The sequence below is a fragment of the Bos mutus genome, chromosome 20, assembly GCF_027580195.1.
Source record: "Bos mutus isolate GX-2022 chromosome 20, NWIPB_WYAK_1.1, whole genome shotgun sequence".
NCBI lineage: Eukaryota > Metazoa > Chordata > Mammalia > Artiodactyla > Bovidae > Bos > Bos mutus.
The window spans coordinates 14382852-14403051 of NC_091636.1; the positions used below are offsets into that span (position 1 = coordinate 14382852).

Consider the following 20200-nt stretch of genomic DNA (forward strand, 5'->3'; position numbering starts at 1 on the left):
TTAAGTAATTAAATAACATAATGGTAGCATATATGAGGGCAATGCCAGTAAATACGGAGAGAAGTATATGAATGAGAGAAGTATTCAAAAAAAATCAACAAAGTCCAGGTGACCTGATTTAGAGGATATGCAAGAAAGAAGGAATAATTTTGGATATTTTTACTTTACTGGTTTGATCAGGATATTATCTGAAGCTTGAGAGAAATATTTTCTGATAGATGAAACAGATCTGGGGAACCTCCTCAAATAGATGGTAATTCATACAGGTATCATTTTTTAAAATTTATTTTTTGCTGCACTGCTCTGGATGTGGGAACTTAGTTCCTCAAGCAGGGATTGAACCTGTGTCCCTGCAGTGGCAGCATGGAGTCTTAATCACTGGATTGCCAGGGAAGTCCCCAAATATTGATTTTTTAAAAAAGAAAATTTTAAATGAGGATAAGACATAAAATGTATACTTTATTAAGTACATTTTAGAGAGGTGGGCAAAAAGATTGGCTGTAAACATAACAGCTGCCAGAGGAAAAGCTGCATAACTCTCACACTGACCATAAACTAAAACAAATCACACAACTATTCCTAATAAGAAAGTCAGATTATCATCCTAAACATCTTCATAAAGAAGCTCCTGAATAATATAATGAGTTCTGTCCCAGCATCTCTTTCATCATTATATTTAACATGATAATGAATTTCACTGGGTTTTCTCTTATTGTACTGTTCAGTAAGAGGCTGAGAGTATCACACTGAAGCACAGTTCAGTAAATCAGGTCTACAGACTGCTATTAATAATACAAAACCATCAAAGAACAGCTCCCTGCAGTTGGTCTAACTTTTAAATTAGGATTCATTCTGATATATATTTACTAAACAAACTTCCCTGGTGATTCAGACAGTAAAGAATCTGCCTGTAATGAGGGAGACCTGGATTTGATCTCTGGATTGGGAAGATCTCCTGGAGAAGGGAATGGCAACCCACTCCAGTATTCTGGCCTGGAGAATTCCATGGACAGAGGAGCCTGGCGGGCTACAGCTCATGGGGTCTCAAAGAGTTGGACACAACTGAGTGACTCACACATACACAGTTTTTTAATAATTTGGAGTTCCCAGAAAAACTACTGGCTGATGCAAATATTTCATCTTAACTAACAGAAAAAAATTCTCATTATAAACAAACAAATTAGCATTGTAAGTTGATTCTTGACGATACTGCTAAAATCCAGGTATTAACAAACATGGCTACACCCATCACTGCCAGGAGCAGTTACCCATGCTAAGTCACTTCCGTCGTGTCCGACTCTGTGTGACCCCATAGACGGCAGCCCACCAGGCTTCCCTGTCCCTGGGATTCTCGTCAAGAACACTGGAGTGGGTTGCCATTTCCTTCTCCAATGAATGAAAGTGAAAAGAGAAAGTGAAGTCGCTCAGTTGTGTCCGACTCTTAGCGACCCCATGGACTGCAGCCTACCAGGCTCCTCCATCCATGGGATTTTCCAGGCAAGAGTACTGGAGTGGGGTGCCATTGCCTTCTCCGCAGTTACCCATGGGCATGCTCAATCGAGCTGCCATACATCCTCTTTCTTTCTCTTGAATTTCTATCACTTACCTATTACCGAAATATTGTATTTAAAAACATCTTAAGCTGAACTAGTACAACAACAGGAAAATGGTTAAATAAATTATGGGATATCCAAATAACACACTTCTATAAAGCTATTAAAAAATGGTATTTTTATAAAATAAAATTAGAAAAAAAAAAAAAAAAAATTTAAAAAAATGGTATTTTTGCAGACTAATGATGTGAGAGAATTATAAAGTGAATATACAAACTATAAAAAATACATATATAAATGTACAAATGGCAACATTAATTTTTTTCTGAATCATGAGACTACAGATAATTTTTATTTTCATTTTTGTATCTCTCTATACTTCTAATACTTACTAACCAAAAGGAGGAAAATAACCCAGTAATCTATATTTAATATATTAATTAAAAATCTGTTAATTAAATCTATTAATTAAAAATCAAAGAAATGAACTTTCACTAATGCCTTCTGAACTTGGTGAATTAAATTCATAAAAACTTTACATCAGGAAAATTGAAAAAAATTTTAAATAACTAAAATGCTATATATATAATTTCTTCAAAAAATTATGTACAAAGCAAATCAGTTTAACACACACTAACTGATAAGAGATGTCTGCAGCCGGCTTCCCTAGGCTTGAACCCCTAGCTGCAGAACTTACTGACTGTATGAACTTGAGTAAGCTATATAAACTCTGTGTGCCTCAGTTTCCTCAACTTTAAAATAGGGATAATAATATCTATTTCTTTTGATTAAATGAAGGATTGCTGGAAGGATTAAATGAAGTTGTATACATGAAGTCCTTAGAATAGCCCCTGGCATACAGCAAATGTTCTACAGTATTTGTTAAATGTATCAATTAGCATGAGACCTGTTTGTTAGAGGATATTAACTAATTACATGTAAAGTGCTTGGCATTTAGTAAAAATGAAGAAAATGTTACCTAGTATTAGAAGTAACATCTTTTTAACACAAAAATGTTTAGAATCATTTCCTGAACATACAGCGATAGAATCTACTCACCTCATCTACAATAACATGAGACACATTTGTTAGGAGACCATCTTCTTGAAGTTTTCTTAGCAGAACCCCTGTTGTACAATAGAGTAACCTGGTAGATTCACTAGCACGAGACTCCATCCGGATCTGATATCCACACAAAGAATTCTGAAGGGAAAACACAGAGCCAAGACTGGATTCTCACAAATGATCTGGGAAATAAGCTTTAGAGACTGAAGTACAGGTGCTGGCCCTGCTCCTATATGGAGCAGTCTAAGTAAATCTGTTTAGTGCCATTTATTACTTTCCTATGTTTTCAATTATACCAAACTATAAAATTTGTTTTGGCAACTTAAACAAGAAAAAACTTTTTTCAGAATTTTGAAACAAAAAGCTGTTCTCCTGCTTTGAGTACCATTAACATGATTATGGAAATATTAATAGATTTAATCAATTTCTTATGAAATTATCTTGGAGCAAAATATTGAGGTGCTCAGGAACAGAATTTTAGATCTGCTCCTACAACTTAAGTCTACTCTTCTATCAAGATCTCATAAAAGCTGCAACCATTAAAAACCAGTGGTGCCTGATGAGAATCCTGAAGTCACTTCTATTTCCATCACATTTTCTTTCTTACTCCTTCAGTCATTCCTTTGCTGTGTTTGTAAACATGTCTGTCATCCCCTTAATTTAAATTCCTTATAAGACAGAAATTGTGCCCTTTGTCCCCTTACATGTCATAAGAGAATCCAGAAAAATTTGCACATAAAATTTTAATGAAGGTAAAGATAAACAAAAATGTTAAGTACCTATCTAGAAAGAACAATTCAAAGCATAATTAAATTGAATTACATGAACTTGTAATTCATTATATTTGGTTCTAAACCAATTTTATTAATTCCTATATTTTGCAGTCACTCTGGTTAAGGTTTGGCCAGTTTTGTGTACACTTTTATCCCCAAACACAGGACAACAGGTATTTTAAGTTCCTTTTTCTATTTTTTTTTTATATATAGGATTTGAAAATAGTCTGATATAGTCTTCTATACTGTTTTTTTGCTTCTGTTCATTGAGCTAATGAAAATCATTCAGGAATATATCCTACAGAAAAGATTTCCAGATACTGAGATATCTGGTATTACAATTTACCTGTATGTATTTATATTCTTTGAATGGTCAACTTAGTAACGTAATATATTGGAGTACTCAGTTATTAAAGTGAATATATTTTTCCTTTTACATGAGAATTTTAATGATAATTACTTACAATCCTTTTCCTATAAAGGAGAGTGGCATATCATACCTATCAAAGAAAACATGAAAAGCACTTGAGATGTGCTATTGAACAAACAGTATTGGTCAAAATTCATATATGGTACAGGTTCCATTTGGATCCCAAGAGCACAGGTAAGTAATGTCATATCACCATTCTCTGAGGTAGAGTTGAACAACATTTTACCTTTCCTCCAGGTCCATTTTCACAGCCCAATTCATCACACACTCTTGTGGCTAGACTCACTGCTGAGATTCTTCGGGGCTGGGTGCAGACAATGTTACATTTAGTTGTTCCCCACTCATTCAGGAGCAGATCTTCTAAGAGAAAATGTGGCACTTGAGTACTTTTACCACTCCCTGTTTCACCTGCCACCACCACAACCCGGTGCCTTTTAAGAGTTTCAACAACTGAACTCCTGTGTTTAAACACAGGTAACTGTTGCCTTTCCTTTAGAAGTCTCTGGTACTTAGGTGTGCTTTGCAACTTTCTAAAGAGGTTTCTAACAGGTTCCAAATCTTCCACCTTTTCTGATTCCAAGGACAGTGCAGAAAAATCCTCATCAGAAACTAAATTTTCCCAAGATTCCTCAGGATCTTCAGAGTTTTCTCTCTTATTTTCAGAATGCTGTTGTTGCTGTTGCTGCTGCTGTTTCAGTTTATTCAGAAGTTTGGCAATAAAAAGGTCACGTGGTTTATTGGTTTCCATTTTATTTAATTCTTCCTTTTTCTTTTCCGCATCACTCCATTCTAGCCAAACATCTCGGTAAGTAGGAGGAAGCAACTGATGAACTGACTATAAAGGAAAAAAATAGTAATACGTTGTGTTGACTAATTACTGGATACCAAAATTCAATAGGTTAGAATTGAAAAGAATAGCTATTGCTTCTTAAAATAGCTCTTAAACTAGTAGGTTACTACCGTATTTTAATAAAAGATATACAACATATCTGGAGTAGGAAATGGCAACCTGCTCCAGTATTTTTGCCTGGAAAATTCTATGGCCAGAGGAGGCTAGTGGGCTATATATAGTCCATGGGGTCACAAAGAGTAGACATGACTGAGCGCACACATACATGCATATGATGCAAATCTATAAACAGCATATATATTCAGGCTTCTGGACTTATTAGCTGTGTGACCTTGGGCAAGTAACAACTTCTTGGTGTCTTAGTTTCTAAATTTGTAAAATGGGGCTAATAATTATACCTCCTTTATATGCATACTCTGAGGTAAACTTTCAGTTAATCAAACACAATGCTTACTCTATGCTATGCTAAGTCACTTCAGTCGTGTCCAACTCTGTGCGACCCCATAGACGGCAGCCCACCAGGCTCCGTCTGTAGCCTACCTGGCTCCTCCCTCCATGGGATTCTCCAGGCAAGAACACTAGAGTGGGTTGCCATTTCCTTCTCCAATGCGTGAAAGTGAAAAGTGAAAGTGAAGTCGCTCAGTTGTGTCCGACTCTTAGCAACCCCATGGATTGCAGCCTAACAGGCTCCTCCGTTCATGGGATTTTCCAAGCAAGAGTACTGGAGTGGGGTGCCATTGCCTTCTCCGAGTGCTTATTCTCGAACACAATAAACTATTAAACACATGTTTATTATTTATTCCTATAGTGGTGCTATTTCCCTGGTGGCTCAGAGGTTAAAGCGTCTGCCGGGAATGTGGGAGACCTGGGTTCGATCCCTGGGTCGGGAAGATCCCCTGGAGAAGGAAATGGCAACCCACTCCAGTACTCTTGCCTGGAGAATCCCATGGAGGGAGGAGCCAGGTAGGCTACAGTCCATGGGGTCACAAAGAGTCAGACACGACTGAGTCACTTCACTTCACTTCACAGTGGTGCTATTTAAATATGGAGATGATCCACAAAGCATTTCTCAAAGTCCCCGCTGAGATTCCATTTGTATATTACAAGTCAAAGTATTTTACTTTGAACTCCATTGGATGGAATCTAAGTTATCCTGCCTCTGTTTTATTAAGAGCCCACAATTATTTTTGAAACATTGACAGTCATTTCCATCAATTAAGCTTACCTTATGATACCTTATTTTGCAAAACAAGGGAAATAAAGACATTAAGAACTTTTACTGAGAGAAAATGGAAAAGAATTATTATTTGGAATTCCACTTAATCAGTGTCTAAATTTTCAGTAGTTCTAATTCACCAGGAAGAAAGATATACACGTTTATTACAAAGAGAAAATGTTGACAATACTCCCAACCAAAAAAAAAGAGCATAGTGTTCTCTTAAAAGTGCTCTCTTCAGTAATACTTATTTTCATCCTTCCTTAAACTAGAAGCTTTAGTCGATATAACCTAAAAGTGAAAACTGGAACCAATGTCTTGTATTTTAAAGTCGAGAGACAATATAACGTTAAAGGAAAACAATTGTTTAAAAACTCTCCTTAATTCAATCACTCTAGCACAGTTTTTTAATCTTTAAATCAGTGTAGCTTGCAAAGCTGGACCAAATGGTTCAGTGCCTCTGGTCCAAGGAGAGAAAGCTTGAACTATGTTTGGAGATGAGACAAAGTCAAAATTATAAATAAGCAAGAAACAAGGACTACTCAGAAGCAGCATTCAGTGAAGAGAAAACTGGCACAAAGGGCCACGATTAAATACTACCTTCCACATGCAGATAGTTTTATGTTGACAAAATATACCCATTACTCCACAAATGAATTTTGAGACACTTGGATCTATAAAAACTTACCTGCCCTTTCACTAAACGATAAAGAGCTAAAGTAGCTCCCAGGTGCTGAGCCTGCATACCGTCCTCTGTTAAGATCGTAGGGCACACGACCAGGACATCATCTTCAGACTTGATTACCCTCACCCTAAAAGAAGCCAAAGACATTTTAAAATAAAATTGATGAAGTAAAAATGGTCAGAATCCCATTAACACTGAACTGTAGTTTACGTTATTTATATTAAATATTCTCACAGAAAACACTATATTAATACTAGGTAATGATTTATAGGCACTATCAACCTAGAGATGTGGAACCAGCTTCCTGAACACCTACTTAACTCATAAGAAAAAAAGTATCTTCATCTTAGATTTTTCTAAAAGTTCACTCAGTTAACCAAAAACATACCTACATTTCCAGTATCTACCTACTGCAACTTTTTCAAAGGAAGGATTTGGACTCTTGGGAAGATTCTTCCTGACCCAATCGATCAGAAACTGTTTGGGAGATTTTCCAGTCCAGCTTCGAGCAGTATAGTCAAAATTTCTTACATCATGAGGTTCTTTCTTTTTCTCTAAAATGACAAAGATTGGTTCTTTAAAAATGCTTATGTAGTAATACAGAATATCTTTTGAAGGATTAAGGTTCTCTCACTTTTGGGAACAGATTTTTTTTAAGAGAATAGGTGAGAAAAGGACGGACAGACCTGATTCGAGCAAGGGAAAGGCTGGCCTAAAAGGAGATAATAGGATGAGCAAAGTCATGGAGCCATGAAACAATATATGTTTTAAGAATGATACAGCTGTAGTACATAGCTGGGAGAATAAGGTGGAAAGGCAGACTGTGGCAGAATGCAAAGGATCGTCAGTGCCATAATAGAAGGTTTGAACTTGTTAACTGATTAACATTTTTAACCAGAAACTCATATTTTGATCTGTGTTACAGAAAGATAATTCTGGCAGGAGTCTGAACTGGAGAGAGATGAGGCTGAAGCCAGATGTTGGTAATCACAAAATGCTAAACAAATTATTATAATTATTACTTTTCCAAGAAAGTATGTGGAAGTGTAACTTTACTGCCATCTTTTGTAGTTTGTTGGAATACAAAGTTAATACAATTTCTCAATTATATAGTCCTTGATGTTTTACTATTTACAAATTACACTTTGGAACACTCTCCCTTCATTTTACCTTTTTCTTCTTCAGGAGCAGCTGCAGACTTTTCAAATAAATTAAAGTTCAAAGCACTTTCTCCTTCTGTGACTACAGGAGGCTTCTTTCTTTCATTCTGTTGGTATGAAATCTTTATGGCTGGATTGAATACTGGATGATCTTCTAAAGTTTCCATTTCTACCAAAAAAAATGATGCTTATTTTATTTTTATTCATATTTGTTTTTCATGCCTTTTTACTCTGCAATTTTTTTTAAAAAACATTGCTTCTTTTTCCTTCCTACTAGGAATTTGTGCTAGAAGTTCAAGGCAATTTATTTTCACATTATATACTAACATTTTTAGAACAAATCACTTAACAGATGTAGAAGGCCAGGAAAAACATCTTCACTAAAAGTAAATTCTCATGGAATTATATTCACCTCTCCTTCTTGAGTGGAGATAGTGTTTTATGGTGTACACTTCAGGTTAACTAACTATGGCTGCAGGCCAAATCCAGCCCCGCTACCTATTTCCATATGGTCTGTGAGCTAAGGATGATTTTTACATCTTTAACTGGTTGAAAAAGATAAAAGGAAGAAATATTTGGTGCCATGTGAAAATTATATGAAATTTCAGCATCCATAGAGTTTTGTGAAAACATAACCATTTGCTTATGTCTTGTATATGGCTGCTTTTATGCTGTGGTAGCAGAGTTGAGTAATCATAACAACCTGTAAAACTTAAATTTACTATTTGCCTTGTTGCAAAAGTTTGCCAACCCCAAGTGTAAACTGTTAGGAAAGAGAAGACATACAAAAAAGAGGCAACTACCATCCTAGGAAAGCCAATAAAAAAGACATATTAATACATCTAAGAATTTTAAAGTGTTTACCTCTTTGAAATTTCCTTATTTTCTCTTGAGCCTCTTTTTGGCCTTGCTTCTTCTTTTCTAGTTTAAAGGCAGCTGCTTGCTCTTTTGCATCCAGAAGTTTAGCTGCAAGGTGCAAGTACCTTTCATTCTGGTGTTCCAAATAAGATGATGACAAAGAAACGAAGAGCAAGATTAGTTTATCTACTGGCAATGTATTGTATCAAAACCTGTTATCTTTTGATCTTATTCTTTGGTCCAACAAATCTTTTAGCAATTTTTCATAGAGAAATAATACAAACGTGCAAATCTGTAGGTACACAGATGTTCACTGCAGTACTGATTGAAAAGGAAAACTGGAAATCAAGGGTGGTATGCTCTACAGAGAAAACTAGTCATTGGGGGGAAAAGTCAAGAAGCAATAGAATGAGGGTAATGCAAAGAACTGACTCACTAGAAAAGACCCTGATGCTGGGAAAGATTGAAGGTGGGAAGAGAAGGGGACGACAGAGGATGAGATGGTTGGTTGGTATCACTGACTCAATGGACATGAGTTTGAGTAAGCTTTGGGAGTTGGTGATGGGACAGGGAAGCCTGGCGTGTTGCAGTCCACAGGGTTGCAAAGAGTCGGACATGATGAGCAACTGAACTGAATTGAATCCAAATGGAGAAACTTACTTGACATGTTAAATAAAATAAGCAAACTATGGAATAAAATGTAAGTATGAGCTCATTTCTGTAAAAAGAAAAGTTACTTTTACACGTTTTATAAATATATGGATTTAAAGGACTGCATATGCAATAGTACAAGACACTCGCAGCCATAAAACCAAAAAAAACAGAAGCAACGTTGTAACAAATTCAATAAAGACTTTATATAAAAAACAAAAATACACTTTTCTGAAAGCTGCTGCTGCTAAGTCACTTCAGTCGTATCTGACTCTGTGCGACCCCACAGATGGCAGCCCACCAGGCTCCTCCGTCCATGGGATTTTCCAGGCAAGAACACTGGAGTGGGTTACCATTGCCTTCTCCATTTCTGAAAGCTACCTTCCTATAATCTCTATCTTATGGAAGACGGTCAGGGACATTACAAAAAAAAAAGGCCTCTGGAGAAAATGTGTATTATAAAATTTAACTCTGCTGAGCAAAAACCAAACAGAGAGCTAACCTCAAATTACTGGTTTTTCCTTTAGGTTAGGTTAATAAGAGATGGGAAGCATCAAAGCTCTGGGTAGAGAAGAGGGCATTAGCAGTGCTGCTATGAGACACAACCACTGAGTCGAGGGGAAAAGACACAACTAAGGAAGCACAATTCTGGGACCATTCTGTGTAGAAGCCGTCAGCAATAGAGTATAACAGACAGAAGGATTGGCTATCACCTCAATTTCACCCAAACCACACTCATTCTTTCAATCTTTCCTATCTGTGGCACTGATACCACCATCCCTCTGCTTACGAATCTCTTGCAGTCTTTGGCTTCTCAATTTATGTTCAGTAAATCAGCAATTTCTATTGATTCTTCCTTTAAATGTTTCTCTTCTAAGTTCCAATTTGGGGACCTCCCTGGTTGTCCAGGGGCTTCCCTGGTAGCTCAGTTGGTAAAGAATCTGCCTGAAAATCAGGAAACCCCAGTTCAATTTCTGGGTTGGGATGATCCCCTAGAGAAGGAATAAGCTACCCACTCCAGTATTCTTGGGCTTCCCTGGTGGCTCAGATGTTAAAGAATCCACCTGCAATGTGGGAGACTGGGTTCAATCCCTGGCTTGGGAAGATCCCCATGGCAGCCCACTCCAGTATTCTTGCCTGGAGAATTCCATGAATAGAGGAGCCTGGCAGGCTACACTCCATGGTGTTGCGGAGAGTCGGTCACAACTGAGCGACTTTGACTTCACTGGCTGTCCAGAGGCTAGGACTCTGCACTTCTGCAGCAGGGGGCACAGGCTCAATCCTGGTCAGGGAAGCTCTGCATGCTGTGCAGTGTGCTCCCACCTCTCCCCCCAAAACTATACAAATTCCACTTTGGGACTTTATTATTTCACACCTGAGCAAGTGCAAGACTTACCAAATGGCCTCCCTACCCTTTGCAAATCACATTAATCACTACTAAATTCAACCTAGAAAGTCAAATTCTTGTGGGTTACCTGCCTCCACACAGTTAGCGAGCCTTCATAATTAATAGGGAAAGTTTTTTTTTTTTTTAAATTTTATTTATTTATTTGGCTGCTCCGGGTCCCAGTTGCAGCATGTGGGATCCAGCTCCCCGACCAGGGATTGAACCTGGGCCCCCTGCACTGAGAGCTCAGAGTCTTAGCCACTGGACCACCAGGGAAGTCCAGGAAAGTTCTTGAATTCATTTTCTGGGCATCAAAATTTTCTAGTCTCAGTTGAACTCACCTGTTTACTCCTATTTGCTAGTACTCACACATTTTATCCTGATTATGGTTTAATATGCAAAGGTCCTTTGCACAATTCCACTTCTGTACCCTTATTCACACTATTTCACCCATCTGGGCCATTTTCCCATTCCTTGTTGCCTATGCATACTTCATGCATCCTTCAAATCCCACTTCTTTTCAGTAAGGCTGACCAAATGCTCCAATTAGAAGAGACCTCTTTTTCTGAACCTCAAAATAACGTGTACTATCATAAATTGTTTTTGTTTTGTTACTTTAATACAGGCACATGCTTAAAAAAAAAACTCAAGAGGATACAGAAGAGTATAACCCACCCACTAACCCCAGCCCTACTCACTAGTAATAGCTTCTTGTGTATTTCTCCAGATGTCTCCTTTGCATACAAAAGGATGCAAATATGTGTGTATGAGTGTGTGTATATATTCTTTTACTCAGCTGAGTTCATCATACTACACATTCTGTTGTACAACTTCCTTTCTTCCATTCTTAATCAACTTTATAAAGGTATTGAAAACATACCCATTTTAAGTGAATAAGTGAATGTGTTTGATAAATGTATAAATCCACATAACCATTATCATAAAGACATAAATCACTGCATCATCCCCAAAAGTTTCCCCATCATGCCTAACAGTCAATCTCCTTCCTCCATCCGTGGGCTCAGAAAACCACTGATCTGGTTTCCCTTACTAGAGATTGATTTTGCATAGATGACTTTTCTAGAATTTAATATAATGAAATTGTTCAGCATGTACTTATTTTTGAGTTTCCTTCTTATATAATGATTTCTAAAGCTGCTTATAGTGTTTGGCTGTTATTAATAAAACTGCTATGAATATTTGTGTACAAGCTTTTTTTTTTTTATGACATTTTCATTTTTATTGAGTAAATACCTAGGAATGAAATTGTTAGGTCATATGGTAAATGTATGGCTAACTTCATAAGAAAGTGACAGTTTTCCAAAGTAGTTGTACTCCTACAATCAGCGTAGGAGTGTTTGGTTGCTTCATATCCTCCCAACACTTGTTATTGCTGCTTCTGCTGTTAAGTCACTTCAGTCGTGTCCAACTCTGTGCAACCCCACAGACGGCAGCCCATCAGGCTCCGCCGTCCCTGGGATTCTTCAGGCAAGAACACTGGAGTGGGTTGCCATTTCCTTCTCCACTGAATGAAAGTGAAAAGTGAAAGTGAAGTCGCTCACTTAGAAGTCGTGTCCGACTCCTAGCGACCCCATGGATTGTAGCCTACCAGGTTCCTCCGTCCATGGGACTTTCCAGGCAAGAGTACTGGAGTGGGGTGCCATCGCCTTCTCCGACACTTCGTATTACTGATCTTTTAATTTTAGCCATTTTGATAGATGTATAGTAGTATTTCATTGCAGTTTTCATTTTCATTTTTCCCACAACTAGCAATGTTGAAGTTATTTTTACATGTTTATTGGACATCCAAATATCTGCTTTTATAAAATGCTTGTTGTCCTTTTACAACTTCTTTATAAATTCTAGATAGAAGTCTTTAATCAGATATATATATATTGTTATTTTCTTCCTACAACTTGATTTTTTTCACTTAATCTAATATTTTTAGTTTATCTTATGATATGTAGGTTTTCTCTGTCCAGGCAAAGGCTTTCCTTTATAAAATAATGTGCTTTTTAAATTATCTGAATAATTTAGCATACTCTTAACACTTAATCATTTAAAAATATTTGGCGACTGTCTCTTTAGACGTGGGAGTGATGCAATAACATTTATTGAATGGTTATTTTGTGTCGTGTTTTCCCCTAAGTGTTGCATTATTTAACTCTCACATAAACCCTTAGAGATAACTATTTCTTCAATTTACAAATGAGGAAACTAAGTATTAGAAAACTTAAATATTTTGCGAGGAACATCCAACTAGAAGATCAATGCAAATTTCTACTCACAGGGTCAAATTTTTCCTCTTCTGAACTTTTAGAAGTCTCACTCTTTTCTTCATTTTGTTGTTCAGCATATCGCAAAATCCATTCTTTCATATTTACTTCCAATTTTTTTTCATCCTTTTTTGGCTAGGAAAAAAAAAACAACAAATATCTGAAAAATCAAAATTAGAAAAAGTTGTCAAAACTATCATCAAGTGTCACTGCTTTTATAATTTCTTTACACTCAGAAACAGTAGACACCTAAGTCTCAAAAATCATAGTGAAGGACAAATGAGTGGAACTCAACACTACTTTGTAAGTCTAAACTTACATAGTTCAAAGAATCCATTTACATAAAGAGGCAAAAAACTGACAGAACTGTGAAAAACCTGTATTATTCCTTAACAGTGGTTTTGTGCAGATGCTGTTTCCACAAATTTTTTTTTTAAGCTTTACTGAGGTCTGATACATTAACAATTGTACATATTATTGTGATTTAAACTATTTTTTTATATATATATATATATATACCCTCACCATTTTGATGAGTTTGGACATATGCTTATATCATGGATGCTAAAGCTGAAGCTCCAATAGTTTGGCCACCTGATGTGAAGAACTGACTCATTGGAAAAGACCCTAATGCTGGGAAAGACTGAAGGCGGGAGAAGGGGATGACAGATGATGAGATGGATGGATGGCATCACCGACTCAAAGGACATGAGTTTGAGCAAGCTCTGGAAGTTGGTGATGGACAAGGAAGCCTGTTGTGCTGCAGTCCATGGGGTTGCAAAGAGCTGGACATGACTAAGCGACTGAACTGACTGATACACCCATGATACCATTACTACAACCAAGGTACTAAATGTACCTGTTACTTTCAAAAATTCTTGAGCGTTCCTTTGTGTGTGTGTGTATGTGTGTGTGTGTGTATTGCTGTGGGGAGAGGCATGGTTGTGGTAAGAAAGCTTAACAAGAGATCTATCCTCTTAACATATTTTAAAGTACACAATACTGTTCTGTTGACTACAGGCACTATGTTGAACAGCAGATATCTAGAATTTATTGATATTGCATAACTGAAATTTTATTACCATTATGCAACATTTCCCCATTTGCCCCTTCTCCCTTTAGCCCCTGGTAACTACCATTCTGTTTCTATGAACATGACTATTTTAGGTACTTCATGTAAGTGACATCATGTAATATTTGTCTTTCTGTGACTGGCTTATTTAACTCAGCATAATGTTCTCTAGGTTCACCCATGTTCATAGATGTTTCATGATATGCACAGTATTTGTGTGTAATGCCCTAAGGAAGTACACCTTCCAGTATTAATGCCTTTCTGTAACCCCCTTCCACGAAGATTTTGAATTGGCCACATGACTTGCTTCAGCCAATGTGACATCAGCAACAGTGATACAAGCAGAGGCTTGATAAAAATTTGTACACTGGTGTTTACTATCTTGAGATACTTGCTCTTGGAAGCCAGATGTCAAGTAAGAAGTCTGACCATTCTAATATCAAAATGTAAGGGGAAACCTAAACTAATCATGTGGAGAGAGAGATGCCTTGCTAGCAAGATCCCAGCTGAGGCTCTAGTCATGTGAGTAAATAAACCATTTTGGATCTTCTAGCCTGAGGAGATACCTCTTGGATCAGACAAACTGCCTAGCTGAGCTCAGTCCAAACTGCAAAATCATAAGGAATAAAATGTTGGTTTAAGTCACTTCATTTTCGGGTGGTTTGTTATGTAGCAATAGATAACTGAAATGACAATGCTAATGAATTTGCCAAACCCATTAGACTTTTTCAATGAGTAAAAACATAACGGCAACCTAATACTTATACTCTTATGAACTGTTACACATGTTTCACTCGATTTTATACTTTAAATGTTGAATTCTTAAATTACCATGATCTTAGGATCTTCTTCCCGCTTTTTGGTTTTAGGTTGCAATGGAGGTGAAATAGTGGCTTGCGTTTGAGGATACTGGAATTTTGGCCTACTTTTAGGTTGTTGCTCTTCAAATTCCTGACTGAATCCTTCAGGAAGCGCATCTTAAGAGAAATTGGGATAAAAATAATGTACATGATACAGAAAACATACAAATACTTATTAAACACATGCATAAAACCTGTCTAGACAAAGAGCACTTAACTTTCTTCTACTGTTCATCTTCTAGGAATAGAAATCCTACAATGAAAGTTGTTTTATTATCAAACCAGTGGGAACACTCTCTAGACGATAACCAGCCCACCTCAGTTTGGTCATTTCACCCTCAAAGTGCTAGACGCCTAAATTTTCATAAGAAAATCTTAACTCTCCACTCCTCCTTGGTTGCATGTGGTAGTAGCCTTAATCAGTCATAGAAGCGATTCACATTCCAGGATCTTGCCAAAGATTACAGCCTGAACCCTGTGCTTAATTAAATATTATTTACCCAAAGCAAGATAGCCCTAATTTCTAAACCAAAACCAGGTACACAGCCTGACAGGTTATAGACAGTTAAGAATATGCTGTATAATGTGCACTGTAAAATGGCCATTAACAACTGAAAGCAACACATACAAAAATAATTTTTTCTTGCACAGACTATAATCCTTAAGAAGAATATACCAAAAAGACCAGAAAAAGGGTAAGAATATTTTAAAAATAATTATAACACAGTGAAAAAAAATTTAAGTGCAAACCAAAAGCTTGCTACAAATATCATAAACACAAATTATTTCAAAAGGTTTTATAAACTGAAAGAATGTTATGATAATACTGCTTACCATCTGAAAGGTTTAAACAGAGCCAATCCAAGGCAGAATGAAGATCACCACCATGTAAGAGTGTGTTAGTCATGGCATCTTCAATGTCCTTAGTTTTAAACGAAAATGCTTGTAAAGCCATGTATAAATCCTATGGAAGGGAAATGTGAAAAAGCCATTCTGTCAATTTTCTGTTTTTTCATTACTAAGTGTATTCTCCCATTCATTTTAAAACAGAAATTCTGACACAAATTATAACTTCAAAAGTATCTTTTTCTCTTTTTTTCCAGTTTGAAGAATTATTTTATTTGAGAACTAGAGAATTTGAGAACTACAGAAAAATAAAAAACGACCAGGAGAAATTGCTCATATTCTCTCTATCCAAAGATACTGTCTGCAATGCAATGTGGGTCCTTCAGTCATTTTTTTGTGATTTTTTTAAAAACAAATTTCATTTAACATTGTAACTAAGCATCTTCCCAAATTATTAGAAATTGTTCATCACTTGTAATAGTTACAGAATATTCCACTGGATAGATATACCATAATCTTGAGAGTCCCCTGGATTCCAAGGAGATCCAACTAGTCCATTTTGAAGGAGATCAGCACTGGGATATGTTTGGAAGGAATGATGCTAAAGCTGAAACTCCAGTACTTTGGCCACCTCATGCGAAGAGTTGACTCATTGGAAAAGACTCTGATGCTGGGAGGGATTGGGGGCAGGAGAAGGGGACGACAGAAGATGAGATGGCTGGATGGCATCACTGACTCGATGGACGTGAGTCTCAGTGAACTCCGGGAGTTGGTGATGGACAGGGAGACCTGGTGTGCTGCGATTTACAGGGTCGAAAAGAGTAGGACACGACTGAATGACTGAACTGAACTATACATTTTCCTACTGGTGCTCACTTGGAATGTTTTCTTTTTCTTAAATCATAAGCTGTGCTTCAATGAACGTGTTCATATAAAAAGTAAAGCTTTTTAATGTACTTTCTAACACATTTTTAGATCTGGGCAAGACTGGGTTGAAATTCAGACTTTTTATTTTGAAAGTGAAAAGTGAAAAGCTCAGTCGTGTCCAACTCTTTTTGACCCCATGGATTATAGCCCATGGAATTTTCCAGGCAAGAGTACTGGAGTGAGTTGCCATTTCCTTCTCCAGGGATCAAAACCAGGTCTCCCACATTGCAGGCAGAGGCTTTACGTCTAAGCCACCAGGGAAGCCCTTTTTACTTTGCTAGTAATTAACAACCTCAGGCTATAATTTATATAATCCTTCTAAGCCTCAATTTCTTCATTTGAAAAATGGGGCAAAATACCTTCCAGCATTGGTGTGTCAGAGAAAATGTAAGCAAAGTGCCCACTACAAGTCCAACAGCATTTGGGGGATGTAATTTTCATATCACTATTTTACTGTGTACGCTTACATTTGGCACTTCTTCCTCATTTTTGCAGATGGAACTAATCTACATGAAATTTCAATGGAAGTTGAAAAGTCAAGGGAACACTCTTACATTGCTGGCGGGAATGTAAACTGAAACAGCCACTATGGAAGATGGTATGCAGACTCCTTAAAAAGCTAGGATAAAACCACCATATGACCCAGCAATCCTACTCTTAGGCATATACCCTGAGGAAAACAAAACTGAAAAAGACACATGTATCCCAGTGTTCACTGCAGCACTATTTACAACAGCTAGAACACGGAAACAACCTTGATGTCCACTGACAGAAGAATGGATAAAGAAGCTGTTACATATATACAATGGAATACTACTCAGCCATAAAAAGGAATGCATTTTAATCTGTTCTAATGAGGTGGATGAAACTAGAGCCCATTATACAGAGCAAAGTAAGTCAGAGAAATATAAATATCGTTACTGACACATATATATGGAATCTGAAGAGATGGCACCGATGAATTTATTTTCAGGGCAGCAAAGGAGAAAGAGACAAAGAGAATGGACCTATGGACAAGGTGGAAGGAGAGGAGGGAAAAGGTGAGATATATGGAGAGAGTAACACAGAAATTTACAATATCATGTGTAAAACAAATAGAAAATGGGAATTTGCTGTATGACTCAGGGAACTCAAACAGGGGCTCTGTCACAGGCTGAAGGGCGGAGTCGGGAGGGAAATGGGAGGGAGGTCTGGGAGAGAGGGGACATGGGTGTATCTATGGCTGATTCTTGTTGATGTATGACAGAAAACCACAAAATTCTGTAAAGCAATTATCCTTCAATTAAAAAAAAATTTTTTTAAATGCTCCACTAAAAATAAGTAACTTTAAAAAAAGGTTTGCAAAATACCTGTAATTTTTTGGCAGTAAGTCTTCCAGAAATCACTCCCTTGTTATTATTTTGCTTTTTGTGTTCATTTATCACTCCAATAATTTTTTGCTCTAGTTTGTTATTAATTACCACCTATTGAGACCAAAAAGATAGCATCAATTAGAAGATGAATTACTAAATAACATTTAATAATTAAATAATTAGAAGGAATCCGTTTTCTATATCCCAGAATTTCAGCTGAAATCAGATACAGCGATTATACTGGAATACCATTCATTGGATCACATTCCTATCACATATTTTAAGAAAAAATGAGGTATGGTAAAAACAACATCTGGCAAGACAAAAATCCTTTTACAAAGCCTCTTTAAGCCATGTATCTCATGACACTGTCCTTGGACCACCCTTATGTTGCCACCACAGAGACAGATTCCTAAGCCTTATTAAACATACTGAATCTGAATCCTTGGGGAAAGAACCCAGAAATGTGCCTTAATATAAAGCAACCTAAGCACATCTGCCTGAAAGAATGGATGCGACGCTAAAAGAGGGGCAAATCAATTAAAGTAAAAACTTGTATTAACATAAATTGTACTATTAGATTACACAAACTATTTTCGCTTCTACTGTTTGTCTTCAATTTTTTTCCTACTTGCCATTCTATCTTCTGTTGTTTCCATATACTTAACCTAAGATTACATAACAGTCTACCCTCAAATATATCTTCCTTTGGTCACATCTTTAATGAATGCTCACTATGAGCAATGCATAAAAACATACTTTAGGAATTCAGTCTAGCACAAGAAACATATAGAAAAAGAAACTGTAACCCAGCATGTCATTATTAAGAAGACATAAGAAGGGGAAGTAGAGCTTTCTAGCCAGAGAGCCTATGGACAAAAGTCTGGAGTCATAAAATCATATGGGATTTAGGGGAACAATGAGATGTGAACTGAAATTTTAAGTGGAGCAGAGTAATGGAGAAGGCTGGAAAGGTATTCCAAGTCAGATCTGAAGGGATGTGTATGCTAGACTTAGAAGTTTGGACCTTACCCAGCTCTTCCTTAATTTCTTAGAGGCTCTCAACAGATGATTTAATTTTATCATAAAAGTACTTTTATCATTTACTTTTTACCATAAAAAGTATGATTTACTTTTTATTTCGTATAGATGAATAATTATTGTACTGTTTACAAAATTTAAAATATCCCATCATTTACTTACATTTAAGAGTACAGATTTTTTTTTTTAAGTAACATTTCTTGGAATGACTCAAAACATGGGTACTCACTTTCAAAATAGATTTATCCAGATTTGCAGGACCACCAGAATCATTTGCAGAATTAAAACTGTAAATTTTCGGACCTATACATAACAGACAATAAACAGGTAATTTAATAATCAATATCCATTACACTATTTTAACTTTTGTCTAAAGATCACTAAATATTAAATATTTGATCTCAACTCTTTCTTTTCCACTTTACCAAATAACCCAATACAGAAGTCAGCAATACTGCTCAATTTTTGAAAACATTTTACTGTTTAGCATTCTCTAGGTTAACTAGTTTCTCACAGAGTGCAATGCTTCAGCACTTAGCTGAAGGAAGACCTCTTAGAGGATATTTGATTCCTGGCAGAGAAGATGGGTAACTTTGAAGAGAAAAAGGAAGTGGGAGCACCTATCATGTCTCCTGCTGAGTACAAGGTTGCTGTATCAGTGTCCAAGGCTGCTGAAACAAATCATCATGGACTTGGTGGCTGAATACACAAACATTCACTCACAATTCTGGATGCCAGAAGTCCAAAATCAAGGTGTTGGTAGGACCATACTTCATCTGATGGCCCTACATAACTCTTTTTTCTTGCTTCTTCTGGCGATCCCAGGTGTTTCCTGGCTTGTCTGTCTTGCTCCTAAAATGGGCCTTCACATGGCCTTATTCCTTTTGTCTGTGTCCATATCTTCCTCTCCTTTCTCTGGACCCTAGTCACTGGGCTTAGGGCTCTCCCTAAATCCAGGATGGTTTCATCTCGAGATCCTTAACCATTACATCTGCAATGATCTTCTTTCCAAAAAAGATCATATTCTGAGGTTCCAGGTAGACGTGAGCGTTTGGGTGAATACTACTGAATCCACTATAGTTGTCAAATCTGTTCCAGTCAATAAAAATACTATATGTTATCAGTCTTCTAACAATGACTAACCAGGAGAGAATAAATTTTATTTTCAAACTTTGGTCTCATGACCTCCTTCTCTCTT

The 20200-nt window shown here is 36.8% G+C and overlaps 1 protein-coding gene across 1 annotated transcript in view; it reads right to left on the reverse strand.

Moving 5' to 3' along the window:
* Positions 1–20200, reverse strand: part of DHX29 (DExH-box helicase 29) — a 47303-nt gene that overhangs the window by 20470 nt on the left and 6633 nt on the right. Inside the window, 11 exon segments of the mRNA XM_005887378.3 lie at positions 2613–2756; positions 4048–4656; positions 6576–6699; positions 6961–7126; positions 7743–7901; positions 8597–8723; positions 12917–13039; positions 14808–14953; positions 15671–15800; positions 17959–18072; positions 19232–19305. Of these exon segments, the coding sequence (XP_005887440.2) occupies positions 2613–2756; positions 4048–4656; positions 6576–6699; positions 6961–7126; positions 7743–7901; positions 8597–8723; positions 12917–13039; positions 14808–14953; positions 15671–15800; positions 17959–18072; positions 19232–19305 (1916 nt within the window).